The sequence below is a fragment of the Lottia gigantea genome (genome assembly GCF_000327385.1).
Source record: "Lottia gigantea unplaced genomic scaffold LOTGIsca_1, whole genome shotgun sequence".
NCBI lineage: Eukaryota > Metazoa > Mollusca > Gastropoda > Lottiidae > Lottia > Lottia gigantea.
The window spans coordinates 5,983,806-6,002,274 of record NW_008706746.1 but is presented as its reverse complement, the minus strand read 5'-3'; the positions used below and the strand labels follow the sequence as shown (position 1 = coordinate 6,002,274).

The following is an 18,469-nucleotide window of genomic DNA, read 5'->3' as shown; positions in this document are numbered from 1 at the left end:
ATTGGTTGCTTGAAAGAACACCACTTCCGTTCAATAAACAAGATGGCGACCATGGAAGGTCCGTTGAGTAAATGGACTAATGTTATGAAAGGATGGCAGTATCGTTGGTTTGTTTTAGACGAAAATTCCGGTCTTTTGTCTTATTATACAGTATGTATATGTTGAATCCTAACACGAAACTGATTTGTTCTGTTGTAGGTGTCACATTATCTATTATAGTGTAAATTCTGTCGACGATTTCTTGTTTACGTTTTCATGACCACGCCCACCTAGATCTGACCGTCTTTCCAAGTTAAGATATTTCGGCGTTCAGACAGGCTAAATGATTCGAATGTTATTGAACTGAACTTAATAAATAGAACATTGATGAAGTACATTAAATTACTTGAACACATTTGCTACAACAAATATTGAATTAGAAAAAACTTCCTACCACAATCCAGAAAGGCCCTAGTATTGTAGGCGAATACCAGTTAAAACGGTAACAAATTTTAATAGTCAAAACGGTAATAGATTTGCCAAAACGGAAACAAGATATTTAGGTTAAAACGGTAACAGATCTGCCAAGACGGTAACACAATAAAATGTATTGTAAAATCTTTTTATTTTCTATAATTGTAAAACATATAATGTAAAAATCAACAGCAAAAATAACATTAAGAACATGGTATGTCGGTAGATTTCTTTAATCAACAATCGTGAGTGCTAATTATTACAAGAAAGTCATGAGTTTGATTTGGCGGTTTTTTATCCTAATCAACAATTACTTTGATAATATTTAAAATGTTGTCATAACTTGGATTGAAGGTGAGAATTATTGGTCGAGTTGAGTTGTTTTCGAGTATGAGTTATTATGAATAAATTTTGTTTTATCTTGTTACCGTTTTGGCAGATCTGTTACCGTTTTATCTAAATTTGTGTTACCGTTTTAACCAAATTTGTGGTACCGTTTTGACTATTAAAATTTGTTACAGTTTTGACGTGTTACCGTTTTAACTGGATACCTTGTAGGCTACGGTACAGTTTCAACTGTTGTTTAGTTTATTCTGGTTTTTCATACGCCAACAATGAAATGTTGATGTATATTGTCCGTCAGGCAGTTTTTATCTGTATGTATGTAGGCCTATATACTGAAGCGATCTTGTCCAATTCTCAATGATCTGATGAACATTTTGAGGGTTATTGTCCTTGACTTGTTGTAAATACGTCAAATTTGACTCGTAGACACTTAAGAGGCTAAACTTGGGACACTTGTATATAGTGATGATATCTCCGTCAAGATTGAATATGGTAATAAATGTAAAAGATTTTAGAGTTATTGTTAAGAGTTATTGTCTGGACAGTAAATCGATATTCATTAATAAATTTAGAATTTTTGAACTAAAATGCATTAAGAAGACCTTAAATATGAGAGAATTCCCATTTTAGTCACTTGAGACTCTGTTATCATTTTTGACAGATGGGCATATGCTACCTTGCTAAAGCTATCATTTTTAGTATTTTGTTTTGTTGTATTCTAGTCCAAAGAGAAAATGATGAGAGGAACAAGAAGAGGCTGTGTTGTTTTAAAGGTATCAAACAATATATGGATCATACAGTTCCTTTTCGACTAGATTTTTATACGCCCACATGAAATGGGGGGCGTATATTGTCGTCACCTATGTCCGTCCGTCCACAATTGCTCGTAAACACTCTACAAGGCACAATTCTTGACTGATTTTGACGAAATTTGACGAAATTTGTTTGTAATCACTCAAGGATGAATACTATTGAAAAGCAGATAAATCGAAACAAATTTAGTATGAGTTATTGCCCTTGTTCTTGAAGCGCTTGTAAACACCTTAGAAGGCGCAATTCTTGACGGATTTTGATGAAACTTGGTGTGAGTGTTTGTTATCACCCAAGGAAGAACCCTATTTAAAATCAGAAAAATCGAAAAATAATTAGTATAAATTATTGCCCTTGTTCTTAAAAACGCATTCAAGTTTAGCTTGTAAATACTGCAGAAGGCACAATTTTTGACGGATTTAGATGAAACTTGGTATGTGTATTCATAATCACCCAAGTTTGAACCCTTTTGAAAATCAGAAGAAATGAATAATAATTAGTATGAGTTATTTCCCTTGTTCTTGAAAATGCGTTCAATTTGTAGCACGTAAACACTCTAGAAGGCACAATTCTTGATGGTTTATGACGAAACTTGGTGTGAGTGTATGTAATCACCCAAGGATAATCCCTATCGAAAATCAGAAAATTGAAAAATATTTAGTATTAGTTATTGCCCTTGATCTTGAAAACTCGTTCAATTTTTAGCTCGTAAACACTCTAGAAGGCACAATTCTTGATGGTTTTTGACGAAACTTGGTGTGAGTGTATGTAATCACCCAAGGATAATCCCTATCGAAAATCAGAAAAATCGAAAAATATTAGTATGAGTTATTGCTCTTCAAGTTTTATTCTGTAAGCACTCTAGAAGGCCCAATTCTTGACAGATTTTGATGAAACTTGGTAATATTATTCAGTATCGCCTCAAAAAGTTCAAAAGAAGTGTATGTCTGAAGGTTGAATATTTCATACTGGTAATTGTTACTGTACTGCCAAATATTTTTATTTACGCCAGTGGGCGTATATTTCCTTGCCTGGCAAGCTATCTTATAAGATATCAATATTGTTGTTAATCTAAACTCTAGTATGGAAAATAAGACATTACTGATCACAAAATAGATATCAATAAAGACATTGTTTTGTTATGAGTTGTGCTGGCCATATTCACTTATCTAAAATGATATGAAAAACGATATAAGTTTCCATTTAAATGGTCATATTTTTAATTTCTGACATAGCTTATTAAAATGTATTTCAGGGGGCTGTGATAGGGATAGATGATGAAGATGATAGTACCTTCACTATTACAGTTGATCATAAAACATTTCATTTTCAAGGTAAGATTTTATACAATAAGATATGATAATAAAGAAGTGTGTACCAATTTTTCTTTGGTGCTCTTTGTATTTTTTATATCTTGTGTTTGTTGGCACATGTATGGAAAGCTGTGAATTAAATCTGTGATATGATATTACATACTTATTTCCTGATATTTATATATAATAGAGTATTTTAAGAACTGTGACATGTGATAGATATAAAAAGAACTATTGATCAAACATAAAACACATTTCTGAGTAGAGATGACATAATGTGTATAAGATTATACAAGGTTGTATACATCCACAATATAATGTCATCACTCCTGTCAATTGCTGGTGGAGACTACAGTTTTGATCACATTTTGATGTATTTATATTAATGAGATTTTTGTTGACCTCTAGTTGATTTTCATGAAATTTTCTTGAAACTTTGATCAATTTTTTGACATTTGTTTATGTGACATTATATTGTGTTTAGCTTTTGGATTTCATGGTATATTAGCATATAGAGCTACATAGGATAGTTCTTCAGATGTTGTTTCTATTTTGGTTTAATTAATGAAATAAAATAAACTTTTATATACAACTCTACCACACATTATTGTGGTTGAATCAGTCACTATGTCAACAAAATAGTGTCAAAATTGGTTATTGTACTCCTAAGGAATTAAAGTTTTGATTTTATTAGGGGATTATGATTTAACTATAAGCCGAACTTTAGGTAACTTTATAAGGTATCTTGGTCCTGAAAGATGATGAAACATTGGAAAAATCTACCATTTGATATAACTTCAGGTCCTAAATAAACAACGTTATTTTTCCTAAAATAGCAGTGTGCATGAATCTGTGATGTTGTTTTTAATTTAGACAGCTATATATAAGCTTATTAGAAAATATCTTATAACAACCAGATAAAAATAACAAATAAATTAAAGTTCCTTCCTAAGCTGATTAATTTATATCAAGTAATCATTTTCTCTGTAATATACTGGAGTGAAAAAGGATAAGTTGAACTAAGTTCATCTTTCTTCCAATTTATTTTTTGTACTCCCAATATCAAGGCTATGTTTCAGTGTAATCTTGTTCATGAAATAGTTCTAATTCATATCTTTGGTACCACATTAGTATGTAAACTGTCTCAAAGGAAAATATTTTGACAGATTGTCATGATTATTCACAGAATTGCAATTTATTTGATATGATTAACCCAAATGTTTCGGTATAATTCTGCCAATTTTTATACCAAATTTGCTATGCACATAGCCCTGTCAATTGCATTTTTATACGCCCACATGAAATGGGGGCGTATATATTGCCGTCACCCATATCCATCCGTCTGTCTGTCCAAAATTGCTCGTAAACACTCTACAAGACACAATTCTTGACGGATTTTGACAAAACTTGGTATGAGTGTTCGTAATCAACCAAGGATGGACCCTATTGAAAATCAGAAGAATCGAAAAATATTTTGTATGAGTTATTGCCCTTGTTCTTGAAAATGCGTTCAATTTTTAGCTCATAAACACTCTAGAAGGGACGATTCTTGACGGATTTTAACAAAACTTGCCATGAGTGTTCTTATCACCCAAGAATGAACCTTATTGAAAATCAGACCAATCGAAAAATATTTACTATGAGTTATTGCCCTTCTTCTTGAAAACGCGTTCAATTATTAGCTCACAGTCATTCTAGAAGGCACAATTCTTGACAGTTTTTGATGAAACTTGGTGTGAATGTTCGAAATCACCGAAGGATGAACCCTATTGAAAATCAGAAGAATTGAAAAATATTTAGTATGAGTTATTGCTCTTGTTCTTGAAACGCTTTCAATTTTAGCTCTTTAACACTAAAAGGCATGATTCTTGCTGGATTTTGACAAAACTTGGTTTTTATTATTCAGTCCTGCACTGAAGATTGATTATTTGCCTTCTAGAGTTTCCACGAGCTAAAGATTGAAACACATTTTCAAGAACAAGGGAATATTTCATACTGGTAATTGTTACTGTACTGCTAAATATTTTTATTCAAAATCAAAGCTGCCAGTGGGCGTATATTACCTTGCCTGGCAAGCTATCTAATTGGATACCAGGTAATGATTTTATTAATCATTTTGGTTGTTGTTTTTTTTGATTCCTAGACCAATTTGAATCCTGTTACTATTAAGTCTTATTGATGATTTGTTGACTCCATTTTAGAAGCAGATGTGCCTGATAGCATGAAATCATGAAATTGAGCTGTATGATATTGATTTATGAGTAATATATATTTATTATCACCAGATAGAATATTGTCCAGTATATTAATTAGTTAGAATATTATGTTATGATTAATGTAATTCTAGCCAGAGATGCAGATGAACGTGAAAGATGGATTGAAGGCTTAGAAAATACAGTACTTCGGCATTCTCATATAGCTACAGTAAGTGGTTTTAATTGATATCAAGACATTATTAGTTTTCATTGTTCATATCTGTGTGAAACGTAATTAATAAGTATGTCACTGTATTGTTGACAAAGGCCAATGTATCCTACCCAACTTTAAGATGTTACAGGGATTGTAAAGCTTTTTTATGTATCATTTAAGGCTTTTTGCCTTGAAAGACCCACAGATGTCTAAATGAAAATGATGCAAATTGATGCTATCAATGTCCCAGATGCACCTAAAAAGTTTAGAAAAATGTTTTGTTATCTCAGAAATTATGATTATCATAGAATATTTTTAAAAGCTTGGCCACTGTTAAGTGTACCTTTATCTATTGTGTAAGAATATTTTTGTATAGTATAGTATTTCAAAGATCTATTTCTAAATTATTTTAATCATGAACTGTTTTTTAGAAATGTTTATATTGTCATTGTTTTTTATAAAGATTTTTATACGCGCACATGAAATGTGGGGGGCGTATATTGCCGTCACCTCTTTCCGTTGGTCCGTCCGTCCGTCCACAATTGCTAGAAACACTCTACAAGGCACAATTCTTGACTGATTTCGACGAAACTGGGTATGGTTGTTTGAAATCACCCAAGGATAAACCCTATTGAAAATCAGACGAATCAAAAAATATTTACTATGAGTTATTGCCCTTGTTCTTGAAACGCTCGTAAATACTCTAGAAGGTGAAATTCATGATGGATTTTGATGAAACTTGGTATGAGTGTTTATCGCCCAAGGATAAACCCTATCAAAAATCAGAAAAATTGAAAATATTAAGTATGAGTTATTGCCCTTGTTCTTGAAAACGCGTTCAATTTTAGCTTGTAAACACTCTAGAAGGCACAATTCTTGATGGATTTTGACGAAACTTGATGTGAGTGTTTGTAATCACCCAAGGATAAATCCTATCGAAAATCAGAAAAATTGAAAAATATTTAGTATGAGTTATTGCCCTTGTTCATGACGAATTTTAACGAAATTTGGCTTGATTGTTGGTTATCACCTAAGGATGAACCCTATTGAAAATCAGAAGAATCTGAAAATATTGAGTATGAGTTATTGCCCTTATTCTTGAAAACGCGTTTTTAGCTTGAAAACACTTTAGAAGGCATAATTCTTGATGGATTTGAACGAAATTTGGCTTCAGTGTTTGTTATCACCCATGGATAAAGCCTATTGAAAATGAGAAAATGAGAAAAAATATTTAGTATGAGTTATTGCCCTTGATCTTAAAAACTCATAGCTCATAAAAACTCTAGAAGGCATGATTCTTGCCGAATTTTGACAAAACTTGGTTTTTTTTTATTCATTACCGCGCTGAAGATTGAATATTTGTCTTCTAGAGTTTTCACAAGCTAAAGATTGAACACGTTTTCAAGAACCAGGGCAATAACTTATACTCAATATTATTCAGTATCGCCCTAAAGAGTTCAAAAGAAGTGTATGACTGAAGGTTAAATATTTCATACTAGTGACTGTTACAGTACTGCTAAATATTTATGTTCAAGATCAAAGCTGCCAGTGGGCGTATATTATCTTGCCTGGCAAGCTATCTTATTTAGAATTAATAAGAGATTTAAGCCCAATTGAAACAAACTAATGTTATTTTTGTTTAAGAAGAATGAGAATCAAGTACAATGTCGTATTGAAGATTTTGATAACAAGTTAATGGAAACAGATGCTTATTTACAACTTCTTATAGAACAAGTAGAGGTATAACTTGCATGTATTCAATTTCACAATTTTTTACCTTTGATAAATCTATCATCATGTTTAGATATTTTCAGAATCTTCATTTTACAAAACAATAGTATTACTGCAATAACTAATCAGTGTTCTTATTATACATTTATAGTTATCTTAAAGTTATAAGGTTTCTAACTACAACTTAGTTCACGTTTGTTGAAAGTAACATGCTCAGATATATCAAAAACTCAAAAATATTTCAGATTTAATTAAGTATTTTATTTGTACAGACAATAGAAGCTAAAATAGAAGCCTGTCCAGATGAAGCATCTAAAGAAAAATATAACCTGATTAAAGTTACAGCTACAGTATGTAGACAGTTTTGAGATATAATTATTCAGTAGAGACTGAGAAACATATTTTTTTCTATTGAGTCCACATGCTTCATTAGTTTGTTCTTAATTTTGGTTCAGAAATTCAATATCTAAGCTCATCTATGGCACCAAAGTTGAGTTTAATAACGTAGCTATGATTTGGTCTTTTTTTACAGCTTATAGTGGATTTCACCAGAAATCAAAGAATGGGAAATGTTATATTTTACTAAGGGGACATTTATTATATCTTACCTAGCAAACTATTTGTTCATATTATTAACTTTTTTTGGATACATTTTTAGGACATGATAGAAGCCATAAAACATTCCATTATGATGTTACAGATATCAAAAGTAGGTTTCAATTATCTCTTTACAAAGACTAAAAAATTCAATGTAATGAAATAGTTTATTATGTTTAATACAACTGTCAGACATGCAAAGATTTAAAAAATAAGTATGATATGATAATGTTAAGTTCCAATGTATGATACTTGTCCAATATTAAAGCACAATATACTAATAATACACATTAGTTTATATTTCCAATGTACAAATGAAAATATTTATCTAAAACATTGATAGAACAAATTTCACTCTTTACTTGTAGGAGAGTTTAAAAGAGCCAGTTATCAATTCTGCATTTACTCCTATAACACAGACGGCTAACTTTTCACATTTTGGTTCACCAAAACCTGGAGGTATGGTTTATTCCTTTCAGCAATTTTCTTGAAATTTAAATTGTGAAGAATAGTGACGTATTTACTAATCAACCATTTAAAATGACATATGAACTTGTGTTGAGAGTAGAAAGGTGGAAATGCCACTGATCCTGCCAATTGAAGACTAATAGACCTATATTATATCAATATGAAAATGTTATTACTAGTTGTTATGTAATTCTAGGTACGAAAACATCACTATCTAGTGAAAATATAGATAAAACTAGTGATATAGTACCGGAAGATACTTTAGTTACTTCAACTACCAGTGTATCTTTACCTAATTTATCTACACCAGGTATGTTAAACAAGAAACAGATAGATATTTTGTCCTGTTCCGTATGGTTTATTGATATGTAGGTTTATTTGACCAACCTCATGACAAAGTGAGTGTTTATTGATGTGTTGTGATTGTTTTTGAGACTGACTCATTTCATGCATATCTCTTTGATTATAGTTTATGGATGGTTAATGGGTATTAAACATATTATGATACAATAGGTAAAGAAGATGGTGGTTATGTGTTGTTCATACATGGAAGTAATAACTGCAACCTTTTGGACATCTTGGCCATTGTACTTGAGAATATATTATCTTTATAGTGATATCATCAGTTGTTCCAGTAGATGGCGCTGGTATAGCAGAACCCATTGTACAATCTGAATTACAAATACCATTACCAATACCAGAAACACATCCAACTACCTCTTATTCTAGTAGTGATGATGATGATGAATTCTATGATGCAGAAGATCAAAAATCATCAGCTAAAAATTCACCAGAGTATGTTTTGTTAAGAATATATTTTTTGGAGAAAAGAATTTAATTATCCTATCACCTGCTAAAGTAATAAAGAGTTATAATCAGAAAGGGGAAAGGCTAGCATTACCAGTATGATGACTAATCAAAACTTTGACAAATTCTGGTGCATATTTATATCTAAATTATCTGTATTGTCTGCAGAAGTACAAATTATGACATGAGCTCCTATCACTATTACTGAATAAAGATTGAGTGCAATTATAGAATTTATATTATTTTATTTTAGACATGAATTAGATAAACTAAAAGTAGATAATACTGGTAATAATTTAGAGGATGGACCATCTTCACCCCCAGTTATTACATCTCAAGATGATTTCTTTGATGGTATGTATATTTTTATGTTAATAGATTGTTTCATCTAATTTTCAAATATTTTAACAATTATAAAATGAAAAAAGAGAACAATAAATAGTAAATAAAGAACATTATAAAATTTTGATTGTGTTCATGGTAAAACAAACATCATCAATTCAATTTTCAATGTATAGATGTACAGCACTGTACAAAATGTGATTGTCTTATGTGTTTATTTATTTTTAGAATTATATGATGAAATGGATACAGAAGATTGTAAGTTTTGTTTATACATATCAGTAAATTTTTAACAGACATTTAATTCTTTCATCTCTATTTGATAAAAAATAAAAGCTATCATTATTACATCATTTCAGACCCCAATAATTCTGCAAGTGGCCCGAAACCAGGATAGATTAATTATACTTGAAAATATATTATTATACAGTGTCTGTACATTTCCAACTTTTAAAGCTGGGTTCCCTTATTTTCTTTATGAAAATGAATATGCTGATACTTATATGAATAGAAAGTAGAGGCGTTCTAATGATTTGGAAAAATACCAGTTTTTATCACATGTTCATAATTAATTCATAATTGGCTAAATTAGAAGAGAATTACCAGCAGAATTCCAATGAGTGACCGTTCAAGACAGGTCATAAAGTATTTTTTTGTTTATCCAGACTGTTCATACGTGGACATTTATGATTGGTAAAAATTATATTAATTATATGCAATAAGAACATAATGATATGATTAAGAATACATGATAGTTCATTAGATACACCAATTACTTAAATAGTTTGCTTGATTTGACACTAAAAAATAAGGAAACCCATCTTTAAGATTGATTACAGCTATTGTTGCATATCTTACAGCTAAAATCAATGTAGTTTGATTGTCTTCATTCAATGGGAATTATTAAAATCTTTACATATGATTATTATGTTTGATGTCATTTGCAATAAATAATCTGATTTGCCTGAAAGTGACAAAATTTAGATCTTCCAGAATTGTGGACATGAATTTTGTCTAACAAGTAATATCGAAGGCTGAAAACAAGAAATTATTTGTTATGACAGTTTTGTGTATGTTTATTTATAATAGTGGGATCATTAGAACAACATGGCAGTATTATAACTCATCTCCTATCACAAGTTCGTATTGGTATGGATTTAACTAAAGTTGTTTTACCAACATTTATATTAGAAAGAAGATCATTGTTAGAAATGTTTGCTGATTTCTTTGCTCATCCTGATTTATTCCTTAAGTGAGTTGCTTATCTTAACGGTATATTCCTTATGAACTGATGCAAACAGATTGATTTATTTTGTATTAGCAATTAAACAATGAAACACATAGTAAGCATTACAGAATTTGATATCTTGATGTTCTTTAATACAGTAGCCAAGGTTGGATAATTTTTGCATTTATCAAGAAATTTGTTTTACAATTGGTGTACAGGGAATAAGAGAAATATTGTTGTAGGGTAGTGGAATTAAAAACACCTCGAGAAAGAATGATACAGATAGTTAGATGGTATTTATCAGCGTTTCATGCTGGCCGACCAAGTGAAGTAGCTAAGAAACCATATAATCCTATATTAGGAGAAACATTTCTATGTGAATGGAGAATGCCAGATGAAGACTATAGTAAAAGTGTACGTTTGCTCTCAATATTTTTATTTTACTAGCTCTTAATATTAGGTAAATTTCGTAATCCTCAGTCTGATAGAAATGTAAATTTCATGTCATGTTTTTCTATGGATGACTATTTGACATCCATGATCTGGTAAAATTGTTATGCAACACATATTCTGTCATCAAAATATTCCACTAATCAAATGTCCTGTTCAATTTGAGAAATTCTGGGATATTCAGTTTTAAACTTTGGATTATATTAGTCTTTTGGTGTTTTATGAATTATGACAACTTTTACTATTAGGGCCAAATTCAACTGAAAACATCTGGAAGAAGAATTTCATGAAACTTAACAGTGTAGTGACCCATGAGAAAAATATGAAAATATGAATTCTGAATTTGAATAAGATGTGTGAATGAAACAGGGGAACTTTAGATATATATTTCTGGAGTCGTTGTATAATATCTATGGGCTGCTAATATATTTAAGCAAAAGTTTAATGACTTGAATGTAATATNTTATGTGTTTTAGGAGAAAGTAGAACAAGGACCGTTAGAATACGCCACAAAAGACAACTTAGCTTTTATAGCAGAACAAGTTTCACATCATCCTCCAAGTTAGTATTATTATTTTACAATAACATGGTCATTTTTAACAATAAAGAGATGATGGTAGACACTTTATAATTTCTAAACAATTTCACAGTCTTTTATTGTCTTTTCTGTTAACTTTTTTATTTGATATTAGCTGTGGAATGAAAAATATCATTGATTTGGTTTTTCTTCTTACAGTTTCTGCATTCTACGCAGAACATTTTAACAAAAGGATCACATTAGATGGTTATATATGGACCAAATCCAAGTTTTTAGGATTATCTATTGGTGTACATATGATAGGTCAGGCTGTTGTATCAGTATTAGATTTAGATGAACATTATACTATAACATTCCCTAATGGATATGGCAGGTACATATTACTAATATAAATTCTTAACATATGGTATTCTTCTGTTGCAGCTTAAATATCAATTCGCTCAGTCCTTCAGATTTGAAAATAAACTTAGGCCATGTTTGCTATAGGCTGTACACATTTAACGGAAAAAGGAATTGGCAAGGGTCAAATGACAAACCACATCAGATTTTTATACGCCCACATGAAATGGGGGGGCGTATATTGTCGTCACCCATGTCCGTCGGTCCGTCGGTCCGTCCGTCGGTCCGTCCACAATTGCTCGTAAACACTCTACAGGGCACAATTCTTGACGGATTTTAACGAAACTTAGTATGTGTGTTCGCAATCACCCAAGGATAAACCTTATTGAAAATCAGCGAAATCGAAAAATATTTAGCATGAATTATTGCCCTTGTTAATTTTTAGCTCGTAAACACTCTAGAAGGCACAATTCTTGACAGATTTTGACGAAACTTGGTATGAATGTTTGTAAACATCCAAGGATAAACCCTATTGAAAATCAGTGAAATCGAAAAATATTTAGTATGAATTATTGCCCTTGTTCTTGCAAACGCGTTCAATTTTTAGCTCGTAAACACTCTAGAAGGCATAATTCTTGAAGGATTTTGACGAAACTTGGTATGAGTGTTCATAATCACCCAAGGATAAACCCTATTGAAAATTAGCGAAATCGAAAAATATTAAGTATGAATTATTGCCCTTGTTCTTGAAAACGCATTCAATTTTTAGCCCATAAACACTCTAGAAGGCACAATTCTTGAAGGATTTTAACGAAACTTGGTATGAGTGTTCGTAATCACCCAAGGATAAACCCTATTGAAAATCAGCGAAATCAAAAAATATTTAGTATGAATTATTGCCCTTGTCATTGAAAACATGTTCAATTTTTAGCTCGTAAACACTCTAGAAGGCACAATTCTTGAAGGATTTTAACGGAACTTGTTATGAGTGTTCATAATCACCCAAGGATAAACCCTATAGAAAATCAGAGAAATCAAAAAATACTTAGTATGAATTATTGCCCTTGTTCTTGAAAACACGTTCAATTTTTAGCTCGTAATCACTCTACACGGCACAATTCTTGATGGATTTTAACGAAACTTCGTATGAGTGTTTGTAATCACCCAAGGATAAACCCTATTGAAAATCAGCGAAATCGAAAAATATTTAGAATGAATTATTGCCCTTGTTCTTGCAAGCCATTCAATTTTTAGCTCGCAAACACTCTAGAAGGCACAATTCTTGACAGATTTTGACGAAACTTGGTATGAGTGTTCGTATTCACACAAGGATAAACCCTATAGAAAAATCAGGGAAATCGAAAAATATGTAGTAAGAATTATTGCCCTTGTTCTTGAAAACGCGTTCAATTTTTAGCTCGTAAACACTCTAGGAGGCACAATTCTTGACAGACTCTACAAGTCACAATTTTTTTGTTCATAATCACAATTTACAATAGATGTCATTATTTTCCTGAGAAACTATTTTGGTTAACAAATAAGAAAATTTAATTTAACATGTCCCTAACCAGCCACCATACATGTACAGCTTCATAAGATACTATAAATAGACCAAGTGGAAAATCCAAGACAGATATCCAATCATAGCTTAGTCATGTGACATCCCAAGATGCAGCAGTTTATCTGATTTCATTTTATAAATGTTATTCAAGAGAAAAGGTTTGCTTTCACTTTCACCAATTGTGCTGATACAAAAATAAAATTAAACATGGGTCATAGGGGAAAGGTTTTGTTTCTTGGAAGATTGAATTGAGTTGCTGGATAAGTAGGCTACTGTAGGAAAAATATTTAGTATGAATAATTGCCCTTGTTCTTGCAAACCTTTCAATTTTTAGCTCGTAAACACTCTAGAAGGCATTCTACAAAGCAGAAGTCTAAAACAAATTTGACAACTTGATAAAATTGATCACAATCAAAACCTTTTGAAATATTAAATACAAGTTATTGCCGTTATTCTTACAAATGTGTTTGATTTTTAACTTGTGATGGCACAGTTTGTGATGGATTAAGTTGAATATTTCCTGGTGTCTATGTTTGCTATTTTCTAACAAATATTCAATTTCAAACAAAGCTATCAGTGGGCGTATATTACCTTGCCTGGCAAGCTATCTCAATATTTTTTATCCACTGATTTAAGACAGGTCAAAAGATAATGATTTAGGTAGAACAGTAGCGCACATTCACATTAATATATTTTAAAGACAGATTTGATTTAATATTGACTTGGTATTTGTACTATATTATATATCCTTGTTATAACTTATATCTGTTATTAAGGTCTATATTAACTGTACCATGGGTAGAATTAGGTGGTAAATGTCATATTAATTGTGCTAAAACAGGTTTTAATGCTACAATTGATTTCCATACGAAGGTAAGTAATATTTTTTATTATAAAGAAATTAAAGATGCATGTTTTTGGCTCAATTTCAACTCCTTCTCTTTCAGGGACTATCCATTCAGCTATGTTCAGCTGGGCTAATAAATATAGTATTGAAAGGAAAATAGTGAGAAGATTATTTTTAGAACAGATTCAAACTCACAACCATCATTATCTGTTAACAGATTAATTAAAGTTTAAGGAATGATTAATATTATCTATATGCATATAATCAACATATTAATACTTATACCTTGATTTAATTTGTTTATAGCCATTTTATGGTGGAAAGAAACATCAGATATCAGGTCAGATTTATGATCCTAATGAAAAAAAACCAATTGTAACAGTAAATGGTGAATGGAATGGAGTTATGTATGCTAAATATGATAATGGGGTATTAACTATTTTTCTTTCTGTGCCGCAAATATTCCCAGCGCAAATCACAGACTAATTTTGGAGTGTTCATCCTAAATGTTTCTTAGACTATTCATTTTGTCTCTTGATAGTTTATAAAATATTATGAGTTGCAATTTCATCTGAGAAAAATATCAGTAAATTATGCTATGTATTATATCAGTTTTGCCAATGACTGACTCACTAACTCACTCTCATTTTTATATGCCCACATCTCTCTATGTGGACGTATATTGTCGGCACCCCCGTCCGTCTGTCCGATTTTCTGATGGGATCAAATGAAATTCGGTATGTGTATACTCCATAAAATGAAGATCAAGTTCGAATGCGAGCTATTTTCAACCGTTAGAAGCAGAGTTATTGCCCTTGCCCCAAAATCTTGCATATGCTATTAGTCTCTTAGTTTTCAGCCAATTTTGATGAAACTTAAAATGGATGTTATTGGACCTAAATCGAAAGGTTTGAGAAAGTTTAGTTTACTTCTGATTAAATTTAAGACTTTTTCAAAATTTAGGCTTCTTACGTCAGTTTTGAGGAGTTATCGCCTTTAAACCTCTATACAGTAACGTTTGGTTGTAAACGCTCTTAAAACTAGATTTTTTGATGGAATCAAATGAAATTCGGTATGTGTATACATATTCATAAAATGAAGATCAAGTTTGAATTTGAGCTATTTTTGACCATTAGAAGCAGAGTTATTGCCCTTGCCCCAAAATCTTGAATATGCTATTACTCTCTTAATTTTCAACCGATTTTGATGAAACTTAAAATGGATGTTTCGTTTTTACCATCCGCATGCCGTGGTGGGCGTATATGGCTGTGGTCCACTATCTTATTTTTTTAATGTTATAATTCTGAAATGTGGATAAACGTTTTGCACTTATGACCTTTCATTAAAAAACAAATATAATGATATGTTTCCTAATTGGTTTTATGAAACAGTTGGTGATGATTTTTATTTTATATTTTATTCTAGCAAACAGAAACATTTGTCGACACGAAAAATCTTCCAATAATCAAAAAACGTGTACAACCTAGAGAGACGCAGGATGAATATGAATCAAGAAGGTTATGGCAGGATGTTACAAAACATCTAAAATATAGAAATGTTGTGGAGGCGACTGAAGGTAAACATAGATTAGAACAAAGACAAAGAGAGGAAGCCAAGGAAAGGAAAGAAAAGGGAATCAAATGGGAAACTAAAGTAAGTAAAAGTCACATCCTAAAATTATTTTTGTCAATGAAGTTTTGGTTATCGCAACATCATACTTTCTCCATCATACATTTTGATAATAAATATACTTGCTTCCTATTTTATTCAGTGTTTAGATTATCAAAGCTTATAATTAATTTAATTTGTTAATTAATTTACAAATAGATTATGATTCATTCAATGTTAAAGGGATAGATGGGCCATTTGTTGACCAATCATACTTTAGCCTTTAATAATGTTCACAGCTCAATGTTGAAATTTGAGCCTTCAAATCCATGTATGTCCAGAATTATCTGAGTTTGAAAGATAAAAAGAAGAGTCACATTTTTTTGCCATCACTTCTTGTACTTCTGGAGACTAATTACATATATTTAAGACTCAATTCAACCCCCTATAATGGACTTTATCAAAGAGCAAATTATGGCTAATGTTGTAATTTTAACAAGCTTTTGTATGTTTGTAGAAATTCCATGAAGTAGGTGAACACTGGGTATATGATCATCCCCTTGTTACAAGATTAAAACATGCTGGAACTCAAAATACTATATCATGATCTATGACTTAATTCTCTACAACCTCCTGGAGTATTAAAACAGACTAGCTATGAGCATACATTCAGTGATGATAACTTTAAGATAATAAGCTCAAGATAATATAGACCAGGTCATGGGAAACATCATTTAAAGTGATACATAGTGTAACCATGGATTATATATTTTGTGCAATGATGTGATTTAAATCTTAAAAAAAGATTTGTGTTTCTGTTATTTTTCTTAGCATACATATCTACAGGACAGTTAAGAATGTTCTCCAGTCCATTCAATAGATACTATGTGGGATTTTAGGAAGAGATCACATTATTGGTAAATAGATCTTGTGATATCTTTAATATATACAGTTAGTGACAGATGTGATAAAAATATAGCTGTCTCTTTCAGTGAATCTTGTTATCAAACTTTAGATCAGATCATTTAGTTAAAGAGTTAAAATCTTGTGATGTCAAAGTCTTTATTTTCTCATTATTCAAGTCTACTTAAAGAGTCAGCTGACAGATAATCCAGAAAGGTCAATGCCAGGCTTGGCCAAAAACTAGCTGGTAGACAGGATTCAAGAATTTTTATAGTATGGAGGATTCGAAAAATAAAAATCTTCACAGTTGTATAATTGTGTTGGTCATTTTTGGAACAAGTCTTTCTCTAAATATGTTACAAATCTTACACAGACATATGAATTGGCACCCAAATCTTGCAGTGGTTATTATAGAGTAAACCTCACATATCAGTGATTTCTTGAAAGTCCTTCAAACATCTTGATAAAAGTTAGCTTGTAAGTTTTTACTGTGTATCTTGTATGGTGAAATTTGTTATCATTACAAATGAATTGTTATAAATATTAATTTTTATTCAGATATTTATTTATTTATTATAGTGTAAAGGAATTCCTGATATAAAATCATGATTTATGTAAATTATTGTCTTTGTTCTTTTAACTTTTAATGAAAATGAAAGATTTAATCTAAGTTTTGTCATTATTGTTGGAATTGCTCAATTATTAAGGCTAATAATTTGAAGTTAATAATTATAATATTAATACCAATGGGTCAATTATGTAACCGGATGAATAAAATCATTACTACTATACAGAATTTGCCCCAATCTTTTCTGTATGTAGGCATTTTAATTGCTGTCGCCCGTTATAATTTTTCATAATAATAACCCAATGTTTATATATCAATTCAAATCAATTACAACATGTTGGATGGAGTCACAGATAAATACCATAAAACAATATATGACACATGTATATAATTCGGAATAAGCTTTAATATAATATGAAATATTTGTTCTATACAAACAAAATGATATATTCTAGAATTAAGTACCACTAGAATTGTAAACTAAGATTTTTTAACGTAACTAATCTAATTTCAGAAAACAGTTATGTCATATTCATAGAAAAATTATTGTGTATTATGATTGTACACAATAGCATTATCCCAAAACTTATTCTATATTTTTCACAGGTAGGAGCATGTGCCAAATTATTAGTATATTTGGAGATCTAAAAACATAGTTTAAACTGAACAATATCTATTATCAACTACTTTTTAAAATTAGACAATTGTGTAAGGCAATGAAGTTTATAAACTTAAGTTTTTACGATGTTGATATTATTAAAGAAACACATAGTGGCACTAATACATAGTTTGACTTCGTAAAAGACTTCCACAAGCAAAAAATTAACGCCCAAAGAGTCTAAATTTTTGCAGGAATGTGCCATGTTACTAAAAAATAAAAAATCATTTCAACATGATACTTTCAATATGAATAAATCTTTCACAATTTCTATGAAATGCAATATTTTGATGAGGCTGAAACAAATCCCACAAATATAGAATAAGAATTGACATTATCTGTAATATAAATGAATAATAATAATGATCACATGGTAAATAATAACCTGGAATGCTAAAATAATTAGACAATGTGCTGAGGGAATGTACTCAATTAGACATAATTCTATATACAGAAAGTTTTAACAATATTGCTCAATAATATAAATTAGTGAT

At 30.7% G+C, this 18,469-nt stretch overlaps 1 protein-coding gene across 1 annotated transcript; it reads left to right on the top strand.

Annotated features, from left to right (window-relative positions):
• Window positions 1–39: 39 nt before the first annotated feature.
• Window positions 40–17,412, top strand: LOTGIDRAFT_181302 (hypothetical protein; the record flags this gene model as incomplete). The annotated part of the gene is made up of 20 exons (XM_009045759.1): window positions 40–150; window positions 1,521–1,571; window positions 2,864–2,942; window positions 5,269–5,345; window positions 6,975–7,070; window positions 7,334–7,411; window positions 7,720–7,770; window positions 8,027–8,117; window positions 8,323–8,436; window positions 8,741–8,921; window positions 9,187–9,287; window positions 9,504–9,533; window positions 10,365–10,527; window positions 10,746–10,917; window positions 11,430–11,514; window positions 11,690–11,864; window positions 14,168–14,264; window positions 14,545–14,667; window positions 15,664–15,891; window positions 16,364–17,412. The coding sequence occupies 20 exons, from the start codon at window positions 43–45 to the stop codon at window positions 16,451–16,453; spliced, it is 2,190 nt and encodes a 729-aa protein (XP_009044007.1). The 3' UTR covers window positions 16,454–17,412.
• Window positions 17,413–18,469: the final 1,057 nt, after the last annotated feature.